The sequence below is a fragment of the Priapulus caudatus genome, unplaced genomic scaffold (assembly GCF_000485595.1).
Source record: "Priapulus caudatus unplaced genomic scaffold, Priapulus_caudatus-5.0.1 Scaffold28, whole genome shotgun sequence".
NCBI classification, from domain to species: domain Eukaryota; kingdom Metazoa; phylum Priapulida; class Priapulimorpha; order Priapulimorphida; family Priapulidae; genus Priapulus; species Priapulus caudatus.
In genome coordinates, this window is record NW_014577089.1 from 453,545 (window position 1) to 473,017 (window position 19,473).

General features: G+C 41.1%; 2 protein-coding genes across 2 annotated transcripts in view; one reads left to right on the forward strand and one right to left on the reverse strand.

The window, feature by feature from the left end:
* LOC106815219 (dihydrolipoyllysine-residue acetyltransferase component of pyruvate dehydrogenase complex, mitochondrial-like) overlaps positions 1–10,780 on the forward strand; it is a 13,286-nt gene extending 2,506 nt beyond the window's left edge. The window contains exons 2-11 of the mRNA XM_014819650.1: positions 4,083–4,138; positions 4,324–4,553; positions 4,694–4,987; positions 5,920–6,084; positions 6,259–6,344; positions 7,169–7,309; positions 7,538–7,619; positions 8,076–8,231; positions 8,441–8,505; positions 9,561–10,780. Of these exons, the coding sequence (XP_014675136.1) occupies positions 4,083–4,138; positions 4,324–4,553; positions 4,694–4,987; positions 5,920–6,084; positions 6,259–6,344; positions 7,169–7,309; positions 7,538–7,619; positions 8,076–8,231; positions 8,441–8,505; positions 9,561–9,690 (1,405 nt within the window). The 3' untranslated portion in view covers positions 9,691–10,780. The remainder of the gene's footprint in view (positions 1–4,082; positions 4,139–4,323; positions 4,554–4,693; positions 4,988–5,919; positions 6,085–6,258; positions 6,345–7,168; positions 7,310–7,537; positions 7,620–8,075; positions 8,232–8,440; positions 8,506–9,560) is intronic.
* Positions 10,781–11,123: 343 nt separating this feature from the next.
* LOC106815207 (uncharacterized protein KIAA2026-like) overlaps positions 11,124–19,473 on the reverse strand; it is a gene marked incomplete in the record, with an annotated part of 9,821 nt that continues 1,471 nt past the window's right edge. The window contains 3 exon segments of the mRNA XM_014819639.1: positions 11,124–16,657; positions 17,150–17,329; positions 17,648–18,679. Of these exon segments, the coding sequence (XP_014675125.1) occupies positions 12,581–16,657; positions 17,150–17,329; positions 17,648–18,379 (4,989 nt within the window).

The following is a 19,473-nucleotide window of genomic DNA, read 5'->3' on the forward strand; positions in this document are numbered from 1 at the left end:
CTCACGTCGCCCGAATATCCAGTGAACCGTACGTGCGCAGCGGTTAAGACTTTGTCGCCCCAACTGTTGACGCGACGGCAAGGAACGCACGGCACGGACCCGCACGGGACGGACGGACGCGGACGCAGAACACCCTACGACCGCCGCCACGCGATCATTCAGCGATTCTACAAGCTGCATCTGCTAATTGTCAGAATGAAGGCTAAAATAAAGTGTCAATGACACTGTAGCTCACGCACGAAAAAGAACACAAATGAGTGAGTAAGAAGAAGATCAGTTTAATTGAGCAACCAATGCCGAGTACATTATAGAAACGATTGCATGCTGTATATCGCAACAAATAATTTATAAAACCAAATTATCACAATTTTGACCGTAGCTGGCGGCTATAAGAGATACCGACGTGTCGCACGTCCACGTCTGCAAGACAACGTACCGGCTGTTCTACACAAGCCACTGGCCATCCATAACATCTAATGCGATGAAATGTTTTGCTGCGTCACGTAAAACACGAGTGTTGCGCTGCAAGACAGCAGGTAAACGCAATCGTAGCAAGTCGATCTAACACAATACTTAATAAATTAAAATAAATTTTTAATAATTAAATTTAAAGTATGAAATATTTTTAATAAATTTTTTTGTTAATATTTTTTTTTTTTTTGTTGCTTTTCCACTTCCATCGCTTTGGAAATCTATAAAAAGCTGCAATAAATGACTCTCAGAATGATGGTTACAATCGGGTACGAACACACGACACGAGGCAGTTTAAATGTATGTGAACACATTTGGGACTAACAGGGTTTACTAGAATCCCACCACTCCACCACAGAGTCACCGCAGTAGACGTTAGATGAGCGCTGTCGCTCTGCGGCACTTGTGTTATTAATATTATGTCATATTTTCTCAGTTATATACAGAATAATTGAGAAGGTTTTTAGGTATGCAAAATATATCTGCCGCTAGTGAGTTACGTCATGCACACAACATACCTAATACAATTTGCATGTTACTTATGTCGCCTTTCCTGCAGAAGTAGCATGGATTTATTTTTAGAGCAAAATAGTGGGTTGACTAAAATTTGTGTGTCAAAACCCAAAAATGTGGTGTTAACCCGAAATTTTGACGAAATATATTTACACCTACAGTTCGACCTCGTTTATCCGGCCGTCCCACGTCTGGACCGGCACTTATCCGGATATGCGATTTGGCCAGATATGCGATTTATGCTCGCTCAAAGCATTTCTATGCAGTTCAGTAGTTCGTGCGTTTTGAGCATGTGATAGCATACGAGTGGAATGATGCAATCGCTGTGTGAGCAGCGCTCGATACATGTACAAGCGCATTGCATGTTTATGTGTTCATGTTTTGTGCATGTGATAGCTGTGCGCTGTTACGATAATCAATGTGTACATCGCGCGAGAATCATTGGTACATCGCGAAAGTTTTGAGCGAGTTTTGAGCGAGATTTTTAGGTGGAAATAAATGAAAAACACAGAACATACACTGCGAGGTCGCGGCCGGTTAATAGAGGTTTCCGGATAACTGGTGGCCGGATAAACAAGGCCGAACTGTATGTACTACTACAAATTCAGGAGAGTCGGCCATCGTTTCTTGTTGCCGACAGCTTATATTAGATCTTAAAATCACGTCCGGTGCAGTCTTCATTTTGGGTATAGGTGTGAAGTTATTGTGTAGAAATAGTATACCAAGTTTTAAAATGCATTACGCCATATTTTACTTCACCATGAAAGCCCTGGCACCTCCACAGGAAATTAAGTTTGTTGGAGGATGCTAAGTGGCATGTCCCAGAGAATCTTCCTAGGTGTATTAGGGCAGGTTCAATGTCAAGACACACTGCATCAATAATTGACACTGACCAACAGTAACGCTTGACAAAATTTTAAAAAATTAGAAAATTTGCAAAACGCAAATTTCTAATCACAGCTATAGATGATGTTTTCATCGGCACGTGGCAAAAACATTTTGTAACAAAATTAAGTTGCTCAGCTATATGCAGACTGCAATGGCATCTGTGGAACAGACCATTTTATATGTTCAGGGAAGCTTAATTGGTTTTATACGATCTGAGGTTAATTGTTTAGTTATTATAGCCACAATGTATTTTTCCTTGAATTAATATTTCTGTGTCTGTCTGGTCTCCCTCCATCTACCACTCTACTCAGTCTTCTGTCTATCTGGTCTGTCTCTGTCTACGTCTCTGTGCTGACAGGGAAAAAAACAATTTGTCTGTGTCAAACTTCTCCACCTAAAAAATTTACAATATTTTCCAATCTGAATTAAAATTCTTGGCTGTGATAGGTTTAGCTATTCCCATACACTGTTTTTCTTTATCCATACAATTTAAGCTCCCTCTAGGTACTTTAGCTTATTCTTTGCTTCTCTTTTCTCAAAAGTGGACCATCCATGTCCTCCTCAGGCATTGCCTTTTAGGAAGCGTGATTACGCACCCGCCCGCAGTGCTCCCAAAACGTAACTTAGGAGCGCTGATTTGCTTTCATTTCATTTTATTAACTTTATTCAAAATGAGAATCATTATAGTTGACCTAATTCGTTTACTTCCTAAAGTGAAAAGCAGTCAGGAAAGAAACAAAATTAGTCACAACATAAAATATAGACTAATTTTACACTGTTGTAACAGGCCTTGTGATTAGTTGGGAATAGCCAGTACGCACTTATCAATTCACTCACCAGTGTACGGTGCCAGAACCAGCCAAAAGGCTGTTGATCTTTCATCAGGTTTAGAGACAGTGTTATGGACATCGTTGTTATATTTGTTGTTGTTGTTGTTTGTTATTGTTGTTGATAATTCGGATGATTCCTCTCTAGCTAGTTCATACTTTTTATATTAATGGCAAAAAGTATTAGTGATAATGAGCATCCTTGCCTGGACCCCATTCACCCAGGCCCACCACACTTGGCTCTAAACTATACTATCAGCTCAACTCATTTTCCTCATACACGGCCATTAGTAACCCCATAAATTTTCTCCTGGGTCCTATGCCGCTTCTCTTCAGTTCCTGCAGTAGATTGCCTCTATTTTTTCTATTAATTTGTAAAATATTTTTTGCTGTCTTCTTTTCATGTTTTATACCACTTTATCTGACCTTGGACAAAAGGGCACATCACTTAAATGGCATATCTGTGAAACAATCCTTATGCATATTGTCAAGTGTATGCTGAATAATCTGGACGACCACTACTTAAAGGAATAATAGGTCCATTGATTATGCAATGTTGACGAATGCTAGAGTAACTGGCACCTTGTGTAGTTAATAAGTACATTACCTTATAGCCAAACGCGTATTAGTTTGTCCAATATCACTGCTGGTTACTAAGAAATGTCTAATTGAAATCCGCAGTCCAAAAATCGGTTGTTTACAGTTTCAAACCGCTGCCGGCGAGGCGGGTGTGATACAGATTTATAGTGCACCGGACATTTTCGCACGCATGCTCGGCTGTACGCAATGCTATCATCAGTGATTTCGTAAACATGGACGGCACATAAATGATACGTTGATACATCTATCAACAACCGATTTCAAGTCTTGTTTGTAATGTAACCAGCAGTGATATTGGACAAACTAATACGCGTTTGGCTATAAGGTAATGTACTTATTAACTACACAAGGGGCCAGCTACTCTAGCATTCGTCAACATTGCAAATCAATGGACCTATTTTTTAAAGTTTAATTGGAGAATTTTTGTTGTTCCTAACCTGTCCGAATAAAACTGTGCTCACTGTATTAACATGTTTCTTAATTATTATATAATGGCTTGTTGAAAAGTGTGACTAAGAAAATTCTGTCCAACATGAGTCTCTTACTCAACCGTGTATAACTGAAAAATTTCTTCTTATTAAAAGAAATAGTGTATTTCGTTGAAGAATCATTTAAGAATTTGCTTAAAGATGTCAGTAGTGATTTTGGCCTGGCAAGTTGACACGTGTTTGCCTCTGCTCTGTGTAACATTTGAATAGTGTGCTACAGGAAATAACAGAGTTTTCATAAGTGCAATCACACGTAAAAGCCATGAGCATAATAAATGTTCGGTTTGCTTTTCAGTGTGCAGTCAAGGATTTTGCAAAATGTCTCTGTTCAGATCCAAAGATTGTATTCAAGTAAGCAAATTTACTGTTGTGCTAGATGTTCAAAACTGGCTTCACGATTGGAATATTTGACAGCAATGCAAAGCACATATATAATGTACTTTTGGTGGGTAAACTAAGATATCAAGGCGAGGATGCATTTATTTAGTATATTCTAATGTGTTAAGATCATTATGGTTGTTTTTCTCATATTGCAGATGGAACCTTGCCAGATCATTTACGAATTGCTCTACCAGCCCTCTCTCCTACAATGGAAATGGGTACTATCGTTAACTGGGAAAAGAAGGAAGGTGATCAGCTAAACGAAGGTGACTTGCTATGTGAAATCGAAACAGACAAGGCTACAATGGGATTTGAGACTCCAGAAGAAGGCTATCTGGCCAAGGTCGTGATCCCTGCTGGCACCAAGGATGTACCGCTTGGCAAGGTAGGTCTAACGCTGGCATGTCACATCGTGTCGTTATACAGTCAAATGTGTGCTTTAGTGTAATTTATGCTATTTATGCTACCTTATTTGTTATAATATGAAGTGAAGTATAAAACCCATTTAATTTGCACATATTTTAGCTTTTATGCATCATCGTTGAATCTGAAGAAGACGTGGCAGCTTTTAAGGACTTTGTTGACGACGGTAAGACAGATGCGCCTCCTCCTCAAGCACCACCAGCACCACCAGCAGCAGCAGCACCGCCGATGCCTCCAGCACCCGCTGCACCTGTGCAACCCTTGCCGCCGCAGACACAACCTCCATTTCAACCAGCCCAACAAGTACCAATCACCGTAACAAGTGCCCCAGGAAGAAGAATACTAGCTTCACCTTATGCTAAAACGCTAGCTGCAGAGCGAGGGATTGATCTAGCAGTATGTATTTGTACCAGTATTTGCAGGAAAATCTATTAGGCATGTGTAATATATTTAATTGTTGTTGCTAATCACAAGCTCATTTATTACCTCCGCCAAGGGGTTGGCAGGAGGTTGTTTTCACCGGCGTGTTTATTCGTTTGTGGGTTTGTGGGTTTGTGTACAGCCTAACCGAAAAAGTTATGGACGGATTGTCATAAAATTTTCAGGATAGGTCAGAAATCGCCTAACTTAGAATTGATGAGATTTTGGTGGTGATCCGGATCCAATTAATTAATTAATTAATTAAATTTTTAGGATAAGGTCAGAAATGGGGTAACTTAGAATTGATTACATTTTGGTGGTGATCCGGATCCAATTAATTAATTAACTAATTAATTAATTAATAAAATTCTCAGGATAGGTCAGAAATGGGGTAACTTAGAATTGATTACATTTTGGTGGTGATCTGGATCCAATTAATTATTTAATTAATTAATTGATTAATAAAAAAATTCACTTAATTAATTAATTAATTAATAAAAATTTTCACAGTGAGAGAATTCAGCTGCCTTGACGGAGGTCTGTGCTCTCCGAGTGCTCTAGTTCATTATGGTATCAAAATAGTGTAACTTTGCAGATTCGTGTTCCTTGTCGTCATAACTCATTGGTAAAGTTTAACTTTTATGCAACGATTGGTTATTATTATCTTTCACAGTTTATTGTATGTTGCCTAAATCTTGCAATGACAGAGCCTTGGCCAGAAATCTGGCCGAAACCTGTTATAAGTTTTCATTATCAGGTTGAGTCTAACGTTAAAGCATAACAAACAGTTGTGCCCACATTAATCTTGACCAATTTGGCAAATTCATGGTTTATTGAAGACTGTGTAAAACATTTGCGCCATGCCTTTTGCATTATAGTGTCACATATCTTTACTTGTTATTCTGCAGCAAGTACAAGCAACAATGGAGGACGGTGTCATCAGGGCTTCGGATGTCGAGAGGTTTATGTCAACTGGACCCGCTGCAGTGCCGCCCCCAGCAATGGCTGCACCTGCTATCTCGCAAGTACCGGGGGCAGCATACGTTGATCTGCCACTGACAAGCATGCGTCAGGTATTCGTATGCAGAGTTCTACGATTTCATAGTCGATATCCTGCTTGTAATCCAAGCAGGTGTTATTTATTAAATTGGAAGTGAGTGAAAATTCGATTTAGTCTATATGCATGGGTTACTTTCAGAGTACATAGACAGGCGAACTTGTTTAATCTATTTTCTCTATATTGCCAGGTTATTGCAAAGAGACTACTGGAATCTAAGCAAACAATTCCCCACTACTATTTATCAATTGATGTGGAAATGGATAACATATTTAAGTGAGTGATTGGTTTTGTCTTTTTTTATCCATTCTGACTATTTGAACTATTAAAAAGCCATCAACTATATATATCTTTGTGAACTATATATAGTGCTGCACAGCTATGGGTGCTTGATATACTTTCTGAAAGCATAGTCATATCATAACTTGCATAAAATTGGGGATAGTAAGCCTGAAAATATAGAAATTGATATCAAGTCAAATAGACAAATATGTGTGTTCCTAGTTGCTCATCCAATCATGGTGGTTATGTTCCACTCTGAAACATGAGTTACGTGCGACCCCCCCCCCCCACACACACACATCCTGATTGTTTCAATACAGTTTATATTTTGTCTCGACCATGGACAAAATTACTTTTGTTTTACGAGAGCTCTTTTTCAAGTCTGTGGGAAAAATAGCTCTCGTCAAAAATTTTACGGGAGCTATTTTGAGCCTCATGGGAGTGATTTCGGAGGTTTGAAGAGCTCATCGCTCATCGCGCCCATGTATTTTTTACCCTGGTCTCGACTTGTCTAGACTTTACATTGATCATTGCTCTCTGTGGGAGAGGTGAAGAATAGGCTTGTTTGTATTTACTTTATATTGGACATGAGTTTTTAATTAAAGTGTAAAAAGAAGTAAAAATTGTCTACCTTCTCTAGAAATTTAGAAGTAATATGTTTTCATACTCAAATATGTTTTCATCTATCAAGTACCACCCCTAACTTGTTTAAATGTAACCAACTTGAAACAACCCTATCCTTGGATGTCATTTATAATGAGTGATTTGTTGCAGTTTCTATGTAGACCTGTCTGACAAATATCATTTTTCTAATACAGGTTGCGACAGGAACTCAATGGAATGCTTGAGAAGGAAAATATAAAACTGTCTGTAAATGACTTCATTATTAAGGCTTCTGCGCTTGCATGTAGAAAAGTGCCCCAAGCTAACTCAGCATGGATGGAGTCGTTTGTTAGGCAGTATGTATATGTGAGACTAATAATTATTATATTATTATGCAGTTATTATATTGTAAATGCAAAAGTTGTTATTATTATTTTCATATGTCGAGGATAAGTATACTTATGTAAGCAATATAAGATGTGAATGGAATATTTTTGAATGAAACATGATAATTTTTAGCCTAACTGAAAATATTACAGAATTCTATATATCTTTTTTAATAACATTATTTTTGTTTATTTTAGATATAATAGTGTAGATATAAACGTAGCTGTGAGTACAGAGGGAGGACTCATCACACCTATTGTGTTTAATGCCGATAAGAAGGTTAGTTTCATTGTCCTGTATCAGTAAAGATGATTGCTATATGTTATATAGTTTAAACCACTTGATTTCTCAAATGCCACACATTGCTTCATTATGATTTATTGTCTATTGTACTGGCACCGCATTGGCTGGATACCAAATACTCTAGAGTTCAACATTTTTTAAACCTTGATGTTATATTAATTGCAAATATATTAAATTCAAAGGACTGCATGTATATGTATATACTCTCGTAAACAAGGGACCAACATAGAAATAGCAACCAATAAGTTATTAACAGGAATTAAAGTCTTCTATCTTTCTTCTGAATTGTATTTGGTTGCACGCATACGGCAGACTGACCATAAAATATCGGCATGGGTGCAAATGAAAAGTTTGTTCCATTGACATAACTGGCACAACGCCTTGTGTGCATGGTCCACGTAATAACCTGCTCTGCACGTTGCTCGGTTACAGGGTTTGGTGTCAGTGTGCTCAGAAGTGGCCAGTCTTGCAACAAAAGCACGAGAGGGTAAGCTGCAGCCACAGGAGTTTCAGGGAGGAACTTTCACGATCTCTAACCTCGGCATGTTTGGAATCAAGAATTTCTCAGCTGTCATCAATCCACCACAGGTGAGAGCTTTTTAAATGAGGTCATATCTTTAAGGTATCTACAGACAGTTTAACACTAATTGCTATATAAACTGAGAGAATGGTTGAGGATACCGTATCGTATTTTAACAGTTTTAAATTGAACACAGATATAAAAATGAGTCTTAAGAGGGATTGGAGTTCGTTATTATTTTAGTAGTAACGACCTGTTTTGTTTCATCCTTCGGAAGGCATGCATCCTGGCTGTAGGAGCATCTCAGAAAAGACTCGTCCCAGATGAATCTTGCGAAAATGGGTAGGTGTGAATATATGCAGAAAGCCATTGTTGTAATGTTACGTATACAGTCTAAAGCCGGGCTTATGTCGGCCTTGCGACGCGACGCGATTGCCTTGCGATTGATTTTCTGCAATTTTCTGCAACTAGTTGCAAGTCGCAGCGATGATCTAATCGCAGAGAAAGTTTGACCGGGTTGAAAGGTTGAGAGGGTCTGCGACTGCTTGCGACTGGAAAATTGTCAGTCGCAACGCGATCGCAGCGAGTCGCACATGTTCTACTTTTGCGGTGACGCGCGACTGGTTCCACCGGTCACAAGCATTGCTTTCATGGTTACTACCTGACATAAGCTGCGTTGTGATCGCTGCGACAAGATTCGAATGCATAATGAACAATGCATAAAAGCGAACAATGCGAATGAAACAATCAGTGCATACAGTCATATACACAACATGCACACAGAAACAAGTCATGTAAACTCATTTAGTTGCGGGATCAATAGGCAATCGTCGCTTCGACCTAAGCGCCTTCTGCGACTGCCTGCGACTGGCTGCGAATGGTCGCAGGCAGTCGCTGTCAGTCTCGTTGCAGTCGACCTAAGCACTGCAGTCGCAGTGAATTGCAGTGCGTCGCGTCGCAAGCAATCGCAACCCGACATAAGCCCGGCTTGAAACTCTAAGAAAACAAATGGCTGACTGGTTAACAAACATGCAATATTTACCAATTTATCTACTGTTAGTTTTAGGATCTAGGCATTTGCTGTTAGAAAGCCAAAAGTTTTTTCCAAGTGTAACCATTTTTTCAATAAATTTCTGGGGAGGAATTTTCCCTCCCCCCAGAATTTTTTTGAAAAAAATTGTCAATTTGGTGCTTTCTAAGCTATAATTCGATTATAGTTCAATAAAGTGTAGTTTATTGATCGAAGAACATTGATTTTCATCAGCGAGGCGGCGTTTTGGACAAATTTCTGTGGGGCGGCTAAGAATTTAAGCGAGGCGGCCCGCCTCGCTCGTGTCAATGCAGGGGAAACACTGCACTTCTAATCGAGTTATCGTCTTGTGCTTTTCTCTCCGTAGCCACCGCAGCGCGCTGGTGATGAGTGTGACACTAAGCTGTGATCACAGAGTTGTCGACGGGGCAGTGGGCGCGCAGTGGCTCGCAGAGTTCCGCAAGTATCTAGAGAAACCGGAGACCATGCTGCTTTAACATTATGCCGGGTCTCCTACTGCTGATGCACAACGATGTGCAGGATGAGCTGAACACAGATTGTCTCCTCTATCCCGGTGTGTTCCCAACGAGGTTCATCGCCAAAGAGTATGATTTGGACATGTTCCCTTTCATGGTATGTGTCGATAATAGCTTCGAATTTGGCTTGCTTTTGCTATATGTTGTCACTAGTCTGTAAATATCCAGATAGTTCTGTTATTGGTTTCGGATGAATTCCATTTGTGTAGGCTTGAATAGGGGTTTGCCTTAGGTACATCATTGTAATAACAGACATCGCTTATGTTAACTAGCTTCTTCTATCGTTAGACCGGTGGTGCAGCTTGTTTATAAGGGTTTGTAAACAAAAAGTGTAGACAAGCTTTTTGTATTTTTGGCAGTACTGAAATGGTTTTTGTTATCTAAAAGAATGCTAGGTGATAACTTTGTTTATCGTAAATAAATTGGACTTGAATAGTCGGCTAATAGTGAGAAGACATCCAGAGGAATCTCATCAGATGAAACAAGGTGTTAGCATTCACTCTTGCAACTGTAGATGATCAGTTAATCCAATATAGTCACTACCAACAAAATATACAGATGTATCACACTATCAATTACACTTTATCAATATAGCTGGTGTGGGTATTAGACGCTTTTGTGACATATTTTGTGCATAATTAATTTTATAGGCATGAATTTCACAATATGACAACCTTTGGCTCATAAAAGGCACATAATTACGTGAATAGAGATCCGGATTAGTTGTGGAATCAACATCATCTGTTTTAATTGCTTATCAACAACAAAATAAAAACAAACAACAAATATGGAAAGCATTTGGTGTTGAATATGAGGTGTGCTTGAATTGTTTCCGACTTTAATCCTGTGTGTATTCACTATTAAGATCAAAGAGACTTGCACTTTTCGGAGTATGTTCAGGATCTATAAAAAGATGCTAGTAGATAGCCATATCATCGCAGCTATTTGGATTGTAGAATATATGATGTTAATTGTACTATAGTTAGAGCACTGCTGTTATTACATCTATAGTTTTAAACTAGACCAATAAAAAGAGGTAACCCATCACATAGTTACGTGTTTTCATTATGTTTGCCATTCATGTTACAAAATTATAATGATAAAGGTTAGGAAGTCTAAACTGTCATAGATATGCTTACAGCAGAATCTGCATCACAAAACAGGAATTGTTTCATCACTAAAATGCGAGGAAATGTGAGTATAAATCCACATGCAATTACTCTCACAATATATAGAAGATTTCAACTGTGGTATATATTATTGCACGTGCATGGTTTTCATTTTCTAGATTTATGATATACCCTGCCATAGTGGATATATAATCGTGTGATCAAGTATAGAAAACTTGGCTTATTCTACATTTGTACAGAAATTGCTTGTGGCAGATACAGAAGCAAGATAAATGGTGTTTATTACAAATAATCATTCATAAAATATACCATGAAATTTCCAAATCCGAAAGCATAATAATTCGATTTATTATTGCAAGTTTTACTAGCAATGCAAGTAGGCATCACAGCTATTAAACATGAAACTCATTGACTTGCTTGTCATATCTGGGAAGTGGTTACACAAGAACCATAGGTTCACAGCCATCCAAACTGTCGTGGTTAAGAATAGTTTGAAAAACGCCTGCGCGATTTATTCTCACATGATGTCTATGAAACTGGTGATGTTATTTATACAAAGAAGGATATGGAGTATGTTTCGACAGCTGGGAACCTTAGACCTTTCAAGTCAGTAACTACGAAAATTGCTGTCGATATATATTCAGATATTCAGCACTTTCGGTACACATACAAAAACACCTTAGATAACATCAAGAGCTAATAATACCTAGTATTAGTAATAATAATACCTGGTATTATTAGCTCTTGATAACATACAGGGTCGAACAATGATTATACGTGCTTTGGATACAAGCAGAGTTTCGATTTCACAGCGAACCTATGAAATAGTATTGAAATAGATTGTTATTACAATATTTCTTATTTTTAGAAATGAAACGGCTCACATAAGATAAAATAATGAAAATTACAACTAACAGAAAATAACCAGTATTGTGTCGAATGAAAAGTTGTTCAAGGCTATATATGTGGCTATACATCTTGAGTATTACATTTAAGCCATTGATGACCTTATTCTTAATACGAGTTGAATATCATTTACGTGATGCAACTTTAAATTACCTTATTTGTTAAACAAGCCAATGGTTTGTTGAACAATGATAATTTCTCTATAAATGTTAACATGTAAAACTACGGCAAAATTACAAGCGCAAAACAGCATATCACATAGTAGGTAACACAATCAGGAGTCTATCAAGGACCAATCAGGGGGGGGGGACAATATTGATAGACTCATGACACAGTGTATATGAATGGAATGCATTTGTTATCTGAATTTAGTAGCATGTCAAACGCAAGTAATTCGTCTTAAACACGCTTCTAGTAACGAGAATGAGATTTCCTCTGCAAAACATAACCAGAAAATGGCCAGTTGTTCCGGTTTACGTCTACATTACTGAAAGCAGCAGTTTTCTGCTTTCATGATCTTGTTATATTATCTACAGGGTTATCAAATACAATATACATATATTAGAAAATTATATGGCCAAACCTTCGCCATCTGCAGCTTATGATTGCATATGTAATTTTAGGTAATCTATCTCCATTTAAATAATGCTCTTCACAATGGGCGTGGAACCTTCCACAAATTCACATATAAAACTGTACAGTAAATGAGTATGTAAATAATCATCACACGCTAGAGCTTACTGTATCACAACTTTCTTCATTTGTTACACAATGACCATCGCACACATTTTCTTATCAGGGGCTTGTTTTGCCGATCATTTCTGTGTAAAAACCACACTTCCACTTGCCGCCAAGATACTTGACTGCTGGGAAAGAACAGATTGCGTGGACTGAGCTACCGGTTTAACGAGCTTGCCCTGCTGCGACTGTAGCACCACAAGCTCCTGTGTGTTGGTCGCATTCGCACGCATTTCACCTGCTCCGGTATGCTGCAGCAGCGAGGTTTGTCTAACGACATTTCCATCAGATACCACCAGGTCTCTGCTTAGGTTCAGTACGAGGGGTTTGCCGTCCTGCCCAGCTGTGGAGACTGCTGGTCGCACCGTAGTGGTTCTAGAAGATTCAACGTTCACACTACGGGTGGAAGTAACAGATTGGCCGGGAATGCCAAACGTAATGACGCCATCGACGATTGACGAGTTGCGAATCTGACCTACCCCCCCTGTGGCTGCCCTGGGGACCAGCAGCGGACGCTGGACGGTGGCCGACGCAAAACCAAATCTTGGCACTATGGTTCCTGGTGGCAGGATTATCCTCACTGGTCCCCTCAGTGATACGTTCATGCCAGGTGCCACCACTGCACTTTTGCCTGCTGAGACTGGCTGTTGCACAACTGCAGTGGACTGCATGTCCTTGACAGCAGGCAGGGGGGCAGAATTCTTCATGGTTACTAGCTGACCACTGGGTAACCTCATTCCTTGAATCACCTGCCGTGCACTTTTGGCCGACTGACCCCTGACCTGCACTGTCATTGGTTGCTGAGCTACAGTGCCAATGGATGCCACACGTGGCATGACTACAGCTGTTGTGGTCGAGGGAACAATATTGCTAGCAGTACTTCCTGACGATGGCATTGCAACAGACGAACTAACTATGCTGCCCAGTTGACTAGTTACTACTTGACCACCAGGTAAACTGTAAAACTGTGGCAGACCAAAAGCATGAGAAGCTTTGGTTGGTCTCACCACGCTGACGTGGGAAGGTGAGCTGACATGCATACTAGGTACAATTTTCAAGGGCGACGTAGACATTATTGGCGTGCTGACAGGCTTTGGTGCCAGTGGTACTTGTTTGTTAACATGATAAGATGGTGCTGATACTGGCTGCATGCCATTCGATGCAATATGCACACTATTCGATTTCACAGAACTGTGTTCAAGATGATGTCTAGACAAAGTACCAGCAACTGGTTCTGCTTTAACATTTACTCCGTCGTTTACACCTGCTTCTCCCAGTTCAGCTGCAAACTGTGTGTGAGCATTAACTACCTTCCTACCAAGTTCCCCGATTTCCATCTTTATGTCACTTTCGTGTTTAAATTTTTTATCGTCACCATCACGATTAATACCCCTGGATTGATCTATTATATTCGCCGAAATCGAACGTTTATCTGTAACAGCTATGGTTTGCTCGAGCTTGTACACTTTGGTAGCACCGGGCCCAATTATACAGTTTTGTTTGTGCAGGCCAACAATGTTCACATTCTCCACATCAGATTTGTCAGGATTTTGGGTTTCCCTTACATCTCTATGAAAGGCACTTCTCTTCTCTTTCAATTGTAGACCCTTTCCCACCTTGCTTTGTTCTACTTCAGATTTTAACGGACTGATTCGGGTTGACAAAGTTGGCATTGGCTTTGATTGGAAACTCTTACTTAGGTAAGGTATTTTTTGACTAGCAGGTAATACAGATGTTCTTAGCTGTGCAGATGAAATTAAACCACTCGTATTGAGGGCACTACCCTGCACCAGTGTCTTTGCATTATGAACTGAAGTAGCAGGCACAACACGGACCACATACATTTTGCCGTCAGGTGAAGGCTGAAGCACTGTGACCACGTTAGATTTTGCCTGACCAGTACTGTTCGTATCAGCGCTTGCCTGACTTGTGAATGCTAGTGTTTGTTGTGTGTGACCTGCTTCAATTGGCTTTTGGCATATCTGCTTGAGAGTGGGGGAGGAGACATGCACATCTGGAGCAGCTGCTGCTGCAGTTGTCTCACATGGACGATCTTCAAGCAAGACATCACCGGTTTTCCTGCTGACGGATGTTCTCTGCCCAGCTGGTGAATGCGCACTATTCAGCGATGGCGACATGTGTGACGTGGACGAGGACGCTTGCATTGCGTATCCCAACGTCGTCTTATTCTTCCACGATGTGTTCACAGCATCCGCACAACCCGATGTCGCAATATTTGGACTCTGCCTACAATCTGGATTCACGTCTGCTGCAGCATCCCGTAAAGTATTAGCATACGTTGGTGCACACGTTCTTAGAACATTCACTATACTACCACCCTGCACACCAGCACTCTCCAATGTCTTCATGCCACCTTGTCCGACTTTCGCATCTGCTGTTGCACACCCCATAACAGCTTGGGGAGCAGGCATAGGAGCAGAGGGAACAGTCGAGCTGTCAGAGATGCTTGACACACATCCAACCAAGGTCTGTATAATTGGAGAGGTAACGTTCGGAGCTGCGCGTGCGCCCGGTACCATTGCAGAACTTGCTGTATGAGCAGGTACAGTTTTTCTAACAATACCCACATCCCGACTGTTGCAAATGTACAATTTATCAGCTGCTACAGTGGCAGCACGTGGCCCACGACTGGTAGCAGAATCTACTTGCCCAAAGCATATCTTGTGCAAGGACCCTTTGGGGTTTATGACAGGTGAGGTTTTGACTACAGTTGCCACACTTTGTTTGCTACCATGAGAGATTCCACTCGCTGCGTGAGTACTCTCATATCCAATCACCTTGTTTGCACCAATTGTGGTAGCATTGCCTGCAAGTATCACCCTTGATGATGCTACATTGGCACCTTGAACAATGACACTCCCTGGCATGTTGACGTTACTTGAAACAACTTTAGTCACGGCTGCAACAGGTGACCCTAGCGTTACCTGTGTTAAAGCTTTCTTAATGACACGCGTGCTAGCTCCAGACACTACAGCAGTGGCAGAAAGTGGCGGAAAAGAAGTGTCTGCCTGATTGCACTTAGCAGCAGCATCTTGTAGTATCGGTGAGACTCCTGCCACGACAGTATTCACACTTGAAACAACAGGTAGTGTAGGCTGGTTAGAGATGACAGCTTGCTGGCTAGCAGTATTCACATTGATATTAGCTGGTGGTGACTTGTGCAGCAGCTGTGAGCCAACCTCAGCAAGCACCACTTTGCCACCGATGTACACTGGCACATACACCTTCCCAAGAGGAGGTCTCATTGTTTGCATCACTTGCCTGGAAGGCAACTGCGGTGTAGCAGGGGAGACCAGAGTTGCGGCGACAGGCTTGGATTGTGTCTTAATGTTTTGATACATGGCCAGCGGAACACTGCCGACAACATGCACGTCACTCCTGCCACTGTCTACAGTACGTAGTGATGACAAAGGAATTGACCCAGCTATACCACTGCCATGAACAAGCACCTGTATTGCCTTCTGCTCTTGCGTTTTGCCTGAAGGTGACACTGGTCGTGCGTCAGTGGTTTTTACTGCCAAGTTCGGACGCTGTATTAATGTCCGTACAAGCGATGGCTGCACTTGCACGTTCCTTGCCATTAATGGTACTGTACGCACTGCTGTGGAATCACCCTGTGCAATAACATCGCCTGCTTTCGGGAAGCATACAGCATTTGTTAACTTAGAATTTGTGTTCATGACACCTTTTGCGGTTACACGATCTACACCTTTTCTCTTGACTGTACCAGCATCTTCCTCACCAAGGCTAGTGTGTGCTTGTTTTTTCTTTTTAGATGAGTCATCATTGTCAGCTTCATCCAGCAACAGCTTGCGTTTGCGCACGCGGCCTTGAGTGCTCGTGACCAGTTGGTCGTTGGACATTTTGCCACCACGTTTACCCCGAAGGTGTCTTTTCCGTGTACTATCTGCCACCATTGTGAACTTGTCCAGCTTTAATGTGTGATCGTTGTCAACCTTCGCTTCTCCTTCTACCTCTGTCTTGATCGCGAGATTATTTCCACAAGGATCTGCAGGATTTTTCACCTCTACTTCCTCTGCATTCTCTTCATCATTGCCATTCTCAGTGACAGCAGAGTCGGACACACATCCCTCATTCTCTAGTTCTTCCTCCTCACTCGACCACACACTTTTCTGCAATAGAATCAACACAAGTTATTTATCAGTGCAAAATTTTAGAACATGGGGTGTGCAACCTTTTCTCAATGTAGCCACAGATGTGCTACACAACAATGATTACACAGTTATATCGAACTTTACATTATAACAATCACTCTAGACAGTAGAATAGTGACAGTAAGAACTGGCTAAGCGTAATTACTCTGTGTTAGCAAATGACATAACTTTTTAGGATTTTATGCAACCTTTTCCAGTGCATCTGGCATGTCTGGCAGGTGAGTCAGATATGACAATTATTGTACTAGACATAAACGAAGTAGAACCTGAGCTATGTTTAACCTGCAATCATTCAAAACAGACTAATGGAACAGGAAAAGCTTCAAGCAAAAATTACTGCCCAATATAGGGGGGGTGCTTGGATTGCACAGAACACACAATCACCAGCACGAGTAGATAATAATCGGTCGCGAAGAGATTCGTGTCTGTAGATCTGTAGCTACTACGTACCTCTTCCTCGTGGTGATTAATCTTCATCTGCAACACATCATACTCCTTTCTAAGCTTCGCGCGCGCTCTGCGGGCAGCGTGCGCTAGCTTGCCCTCCCAGGGTCCCAGCTCTGTGAGCATGTTGCACAGTCGCTTATGTAGCTCCACTACACACTGCTGTCTCGGTGGAGGCTGCACTACCTACAAGAAATACAAAATGTGTATAATCATAGAGATGCAAGATATATGGAATCATCGTAAGTAGTTGCTACATAATTTTATCATTTTACATATAACTACCATGTTTTTGTTGCAGTTGTTTGGTCATTACTACAATGAATAATTGCATTAAAACGCATTTTATACTATTATTATGCATATACTATGTTTAAAAACTGAATCCATGTTAAATGCTATTGCTGATAATTTAATGATATTAAACAACGTTGTCTGTAGAAAATGATACCCTTATATTATATCTACGGTTGCAAGTTTCTAACAGAATACAAATTTCAATACCTTTTTTGCACGCCCTTTCTTTACAGTAGTTGGTTGCTTCTCTCGAAATTTCACCTCCAGTTCTCTGAGGTCCTCCATGCTGTCAGCAACCATTACAAACTCAGCCTCCTCAAGGGATGTTGGCGGTTCATACCGTTTCAGACGAGTGTATCTGTGCTTACTCGTGCATATTAGACTTTCCGTACCACATCCCGCTTCAGGCACGCAACAGGCGATGAAGTGTGGCCACATGCAACCGCGTTTCTTGCTGCTCGTTCTTCCAGCATCCGCGCACAGTGCGATGTGCTCGACCATGTCTGCCAGCAGGCTGCGCACTCCCCTCATCATGTCGTGTGACGCATCATCGTTCACTGCCGTAATGTAGTCTGACTTGCAATTTTTCACTACTGCCATCGTGTCGTGTGCCGTGCGACCGTTCACTGCCATCGTGTCGTGCAACGCATTATCATTCAATGTCGTCGCGTCCTGTGACGTGCGGCCGCTCACCGCGATCGTTTTGTGCGACGCGCAATCGTTTATGGCCCTAGTGCCACGTGATACACGATCGTTCACTACTATTGTGTCATGTTTTGCGCGATTGTTTAGCGCTGTCGTGTCATCGCCTTCATGTGACATCGCCTCGCTGCAATGCTTTAACTCACTGCTTAGATCTCGAACAGCTGTTCTCTTGTTAGTGTCAACGCCAACCTTCGTTTCCACGATATTGCAGCCGTTATCTTCGCAATCGCTCATGCTGTTGTCATCGCTCTCATTCTCGCCATCCTTCGACTTCTTAGCACACCGGCGTCTCGTGTACTTTCGCCGCCGCTTACCGAACGGACGCAGCTTCTTGGCCTTAATGCGTCCTGATTTAGTCAGAGTCTGCGACCTGCTGTTTCTGCCGCTCTGGTTTGGACTTTCCTCAGCTATTCTCAACGAGAGCACAGAGGAATGCTCACTTGTACAGCTGACCGAGTCTTCCCTGGCTGACTCGTAGTCTGACGTCACGTCATTACATTGTTCTGCTTGGTACACGACAACTGGCTTGATCTTCTGCAACATTGATGTTAAATGTCTTATATTTTGCTACTTCCACTTCTTAAATGTTATTGCTTAATAAATATTCCAATACTGTTCTTTTTCTATACTATTAAAGCTAAAATACTGATGAAATACCATAACTGTATTGCTATCACTCATAAATTCTTTATTCTGCAATAAAACACAAAGTAATTTACATTCTATTTATTTATATTTATTTCTACAATACGTGATTTCATACTACCACACATGCTGTATATTTATACTGACTGTAAATATACGATACTTGTATGTGCTATACAGTCACTGCATAAATTGCAAGTACTGTGAAGAAGTAGAAATAATAACAAAATTATATTATGTGCACACTTAATCAGTGTTGTAGGCCAGCCTCGAGACCGTTTTCCTTGGTCTCGGTCTCGGTCTTGGCCTCCGAGTGCAATGACTCGGACTCGGACTCAAGGACTCGGGTCGAGGCCGGCTCGAGGCCACTACATACATAGTACACAACTGTACATATTGTAACACGCAGTTTACAAGAATTTAAAACTAAAACTCCTAGGTTTTCTAGATACACGGCCTAATCTTGTAACGTTTTCAATGGCTCGACGATCTGCAGCGGATATCTGCGCGAAGCGCTCAAACGCCACCTAGTGGCGCACTGACTCAACATCGCTGCCTTTTACCCAACGCAAGTATTCCGGTCCTTTCAGGAGAGCAGGGACCCCGGCTTTTCGCTCTCATCGGCAGTTCTGCGCATTGCACGAGGAATCGCACTACCCAGTTAGGTAGAGCCTGGCTAGAAA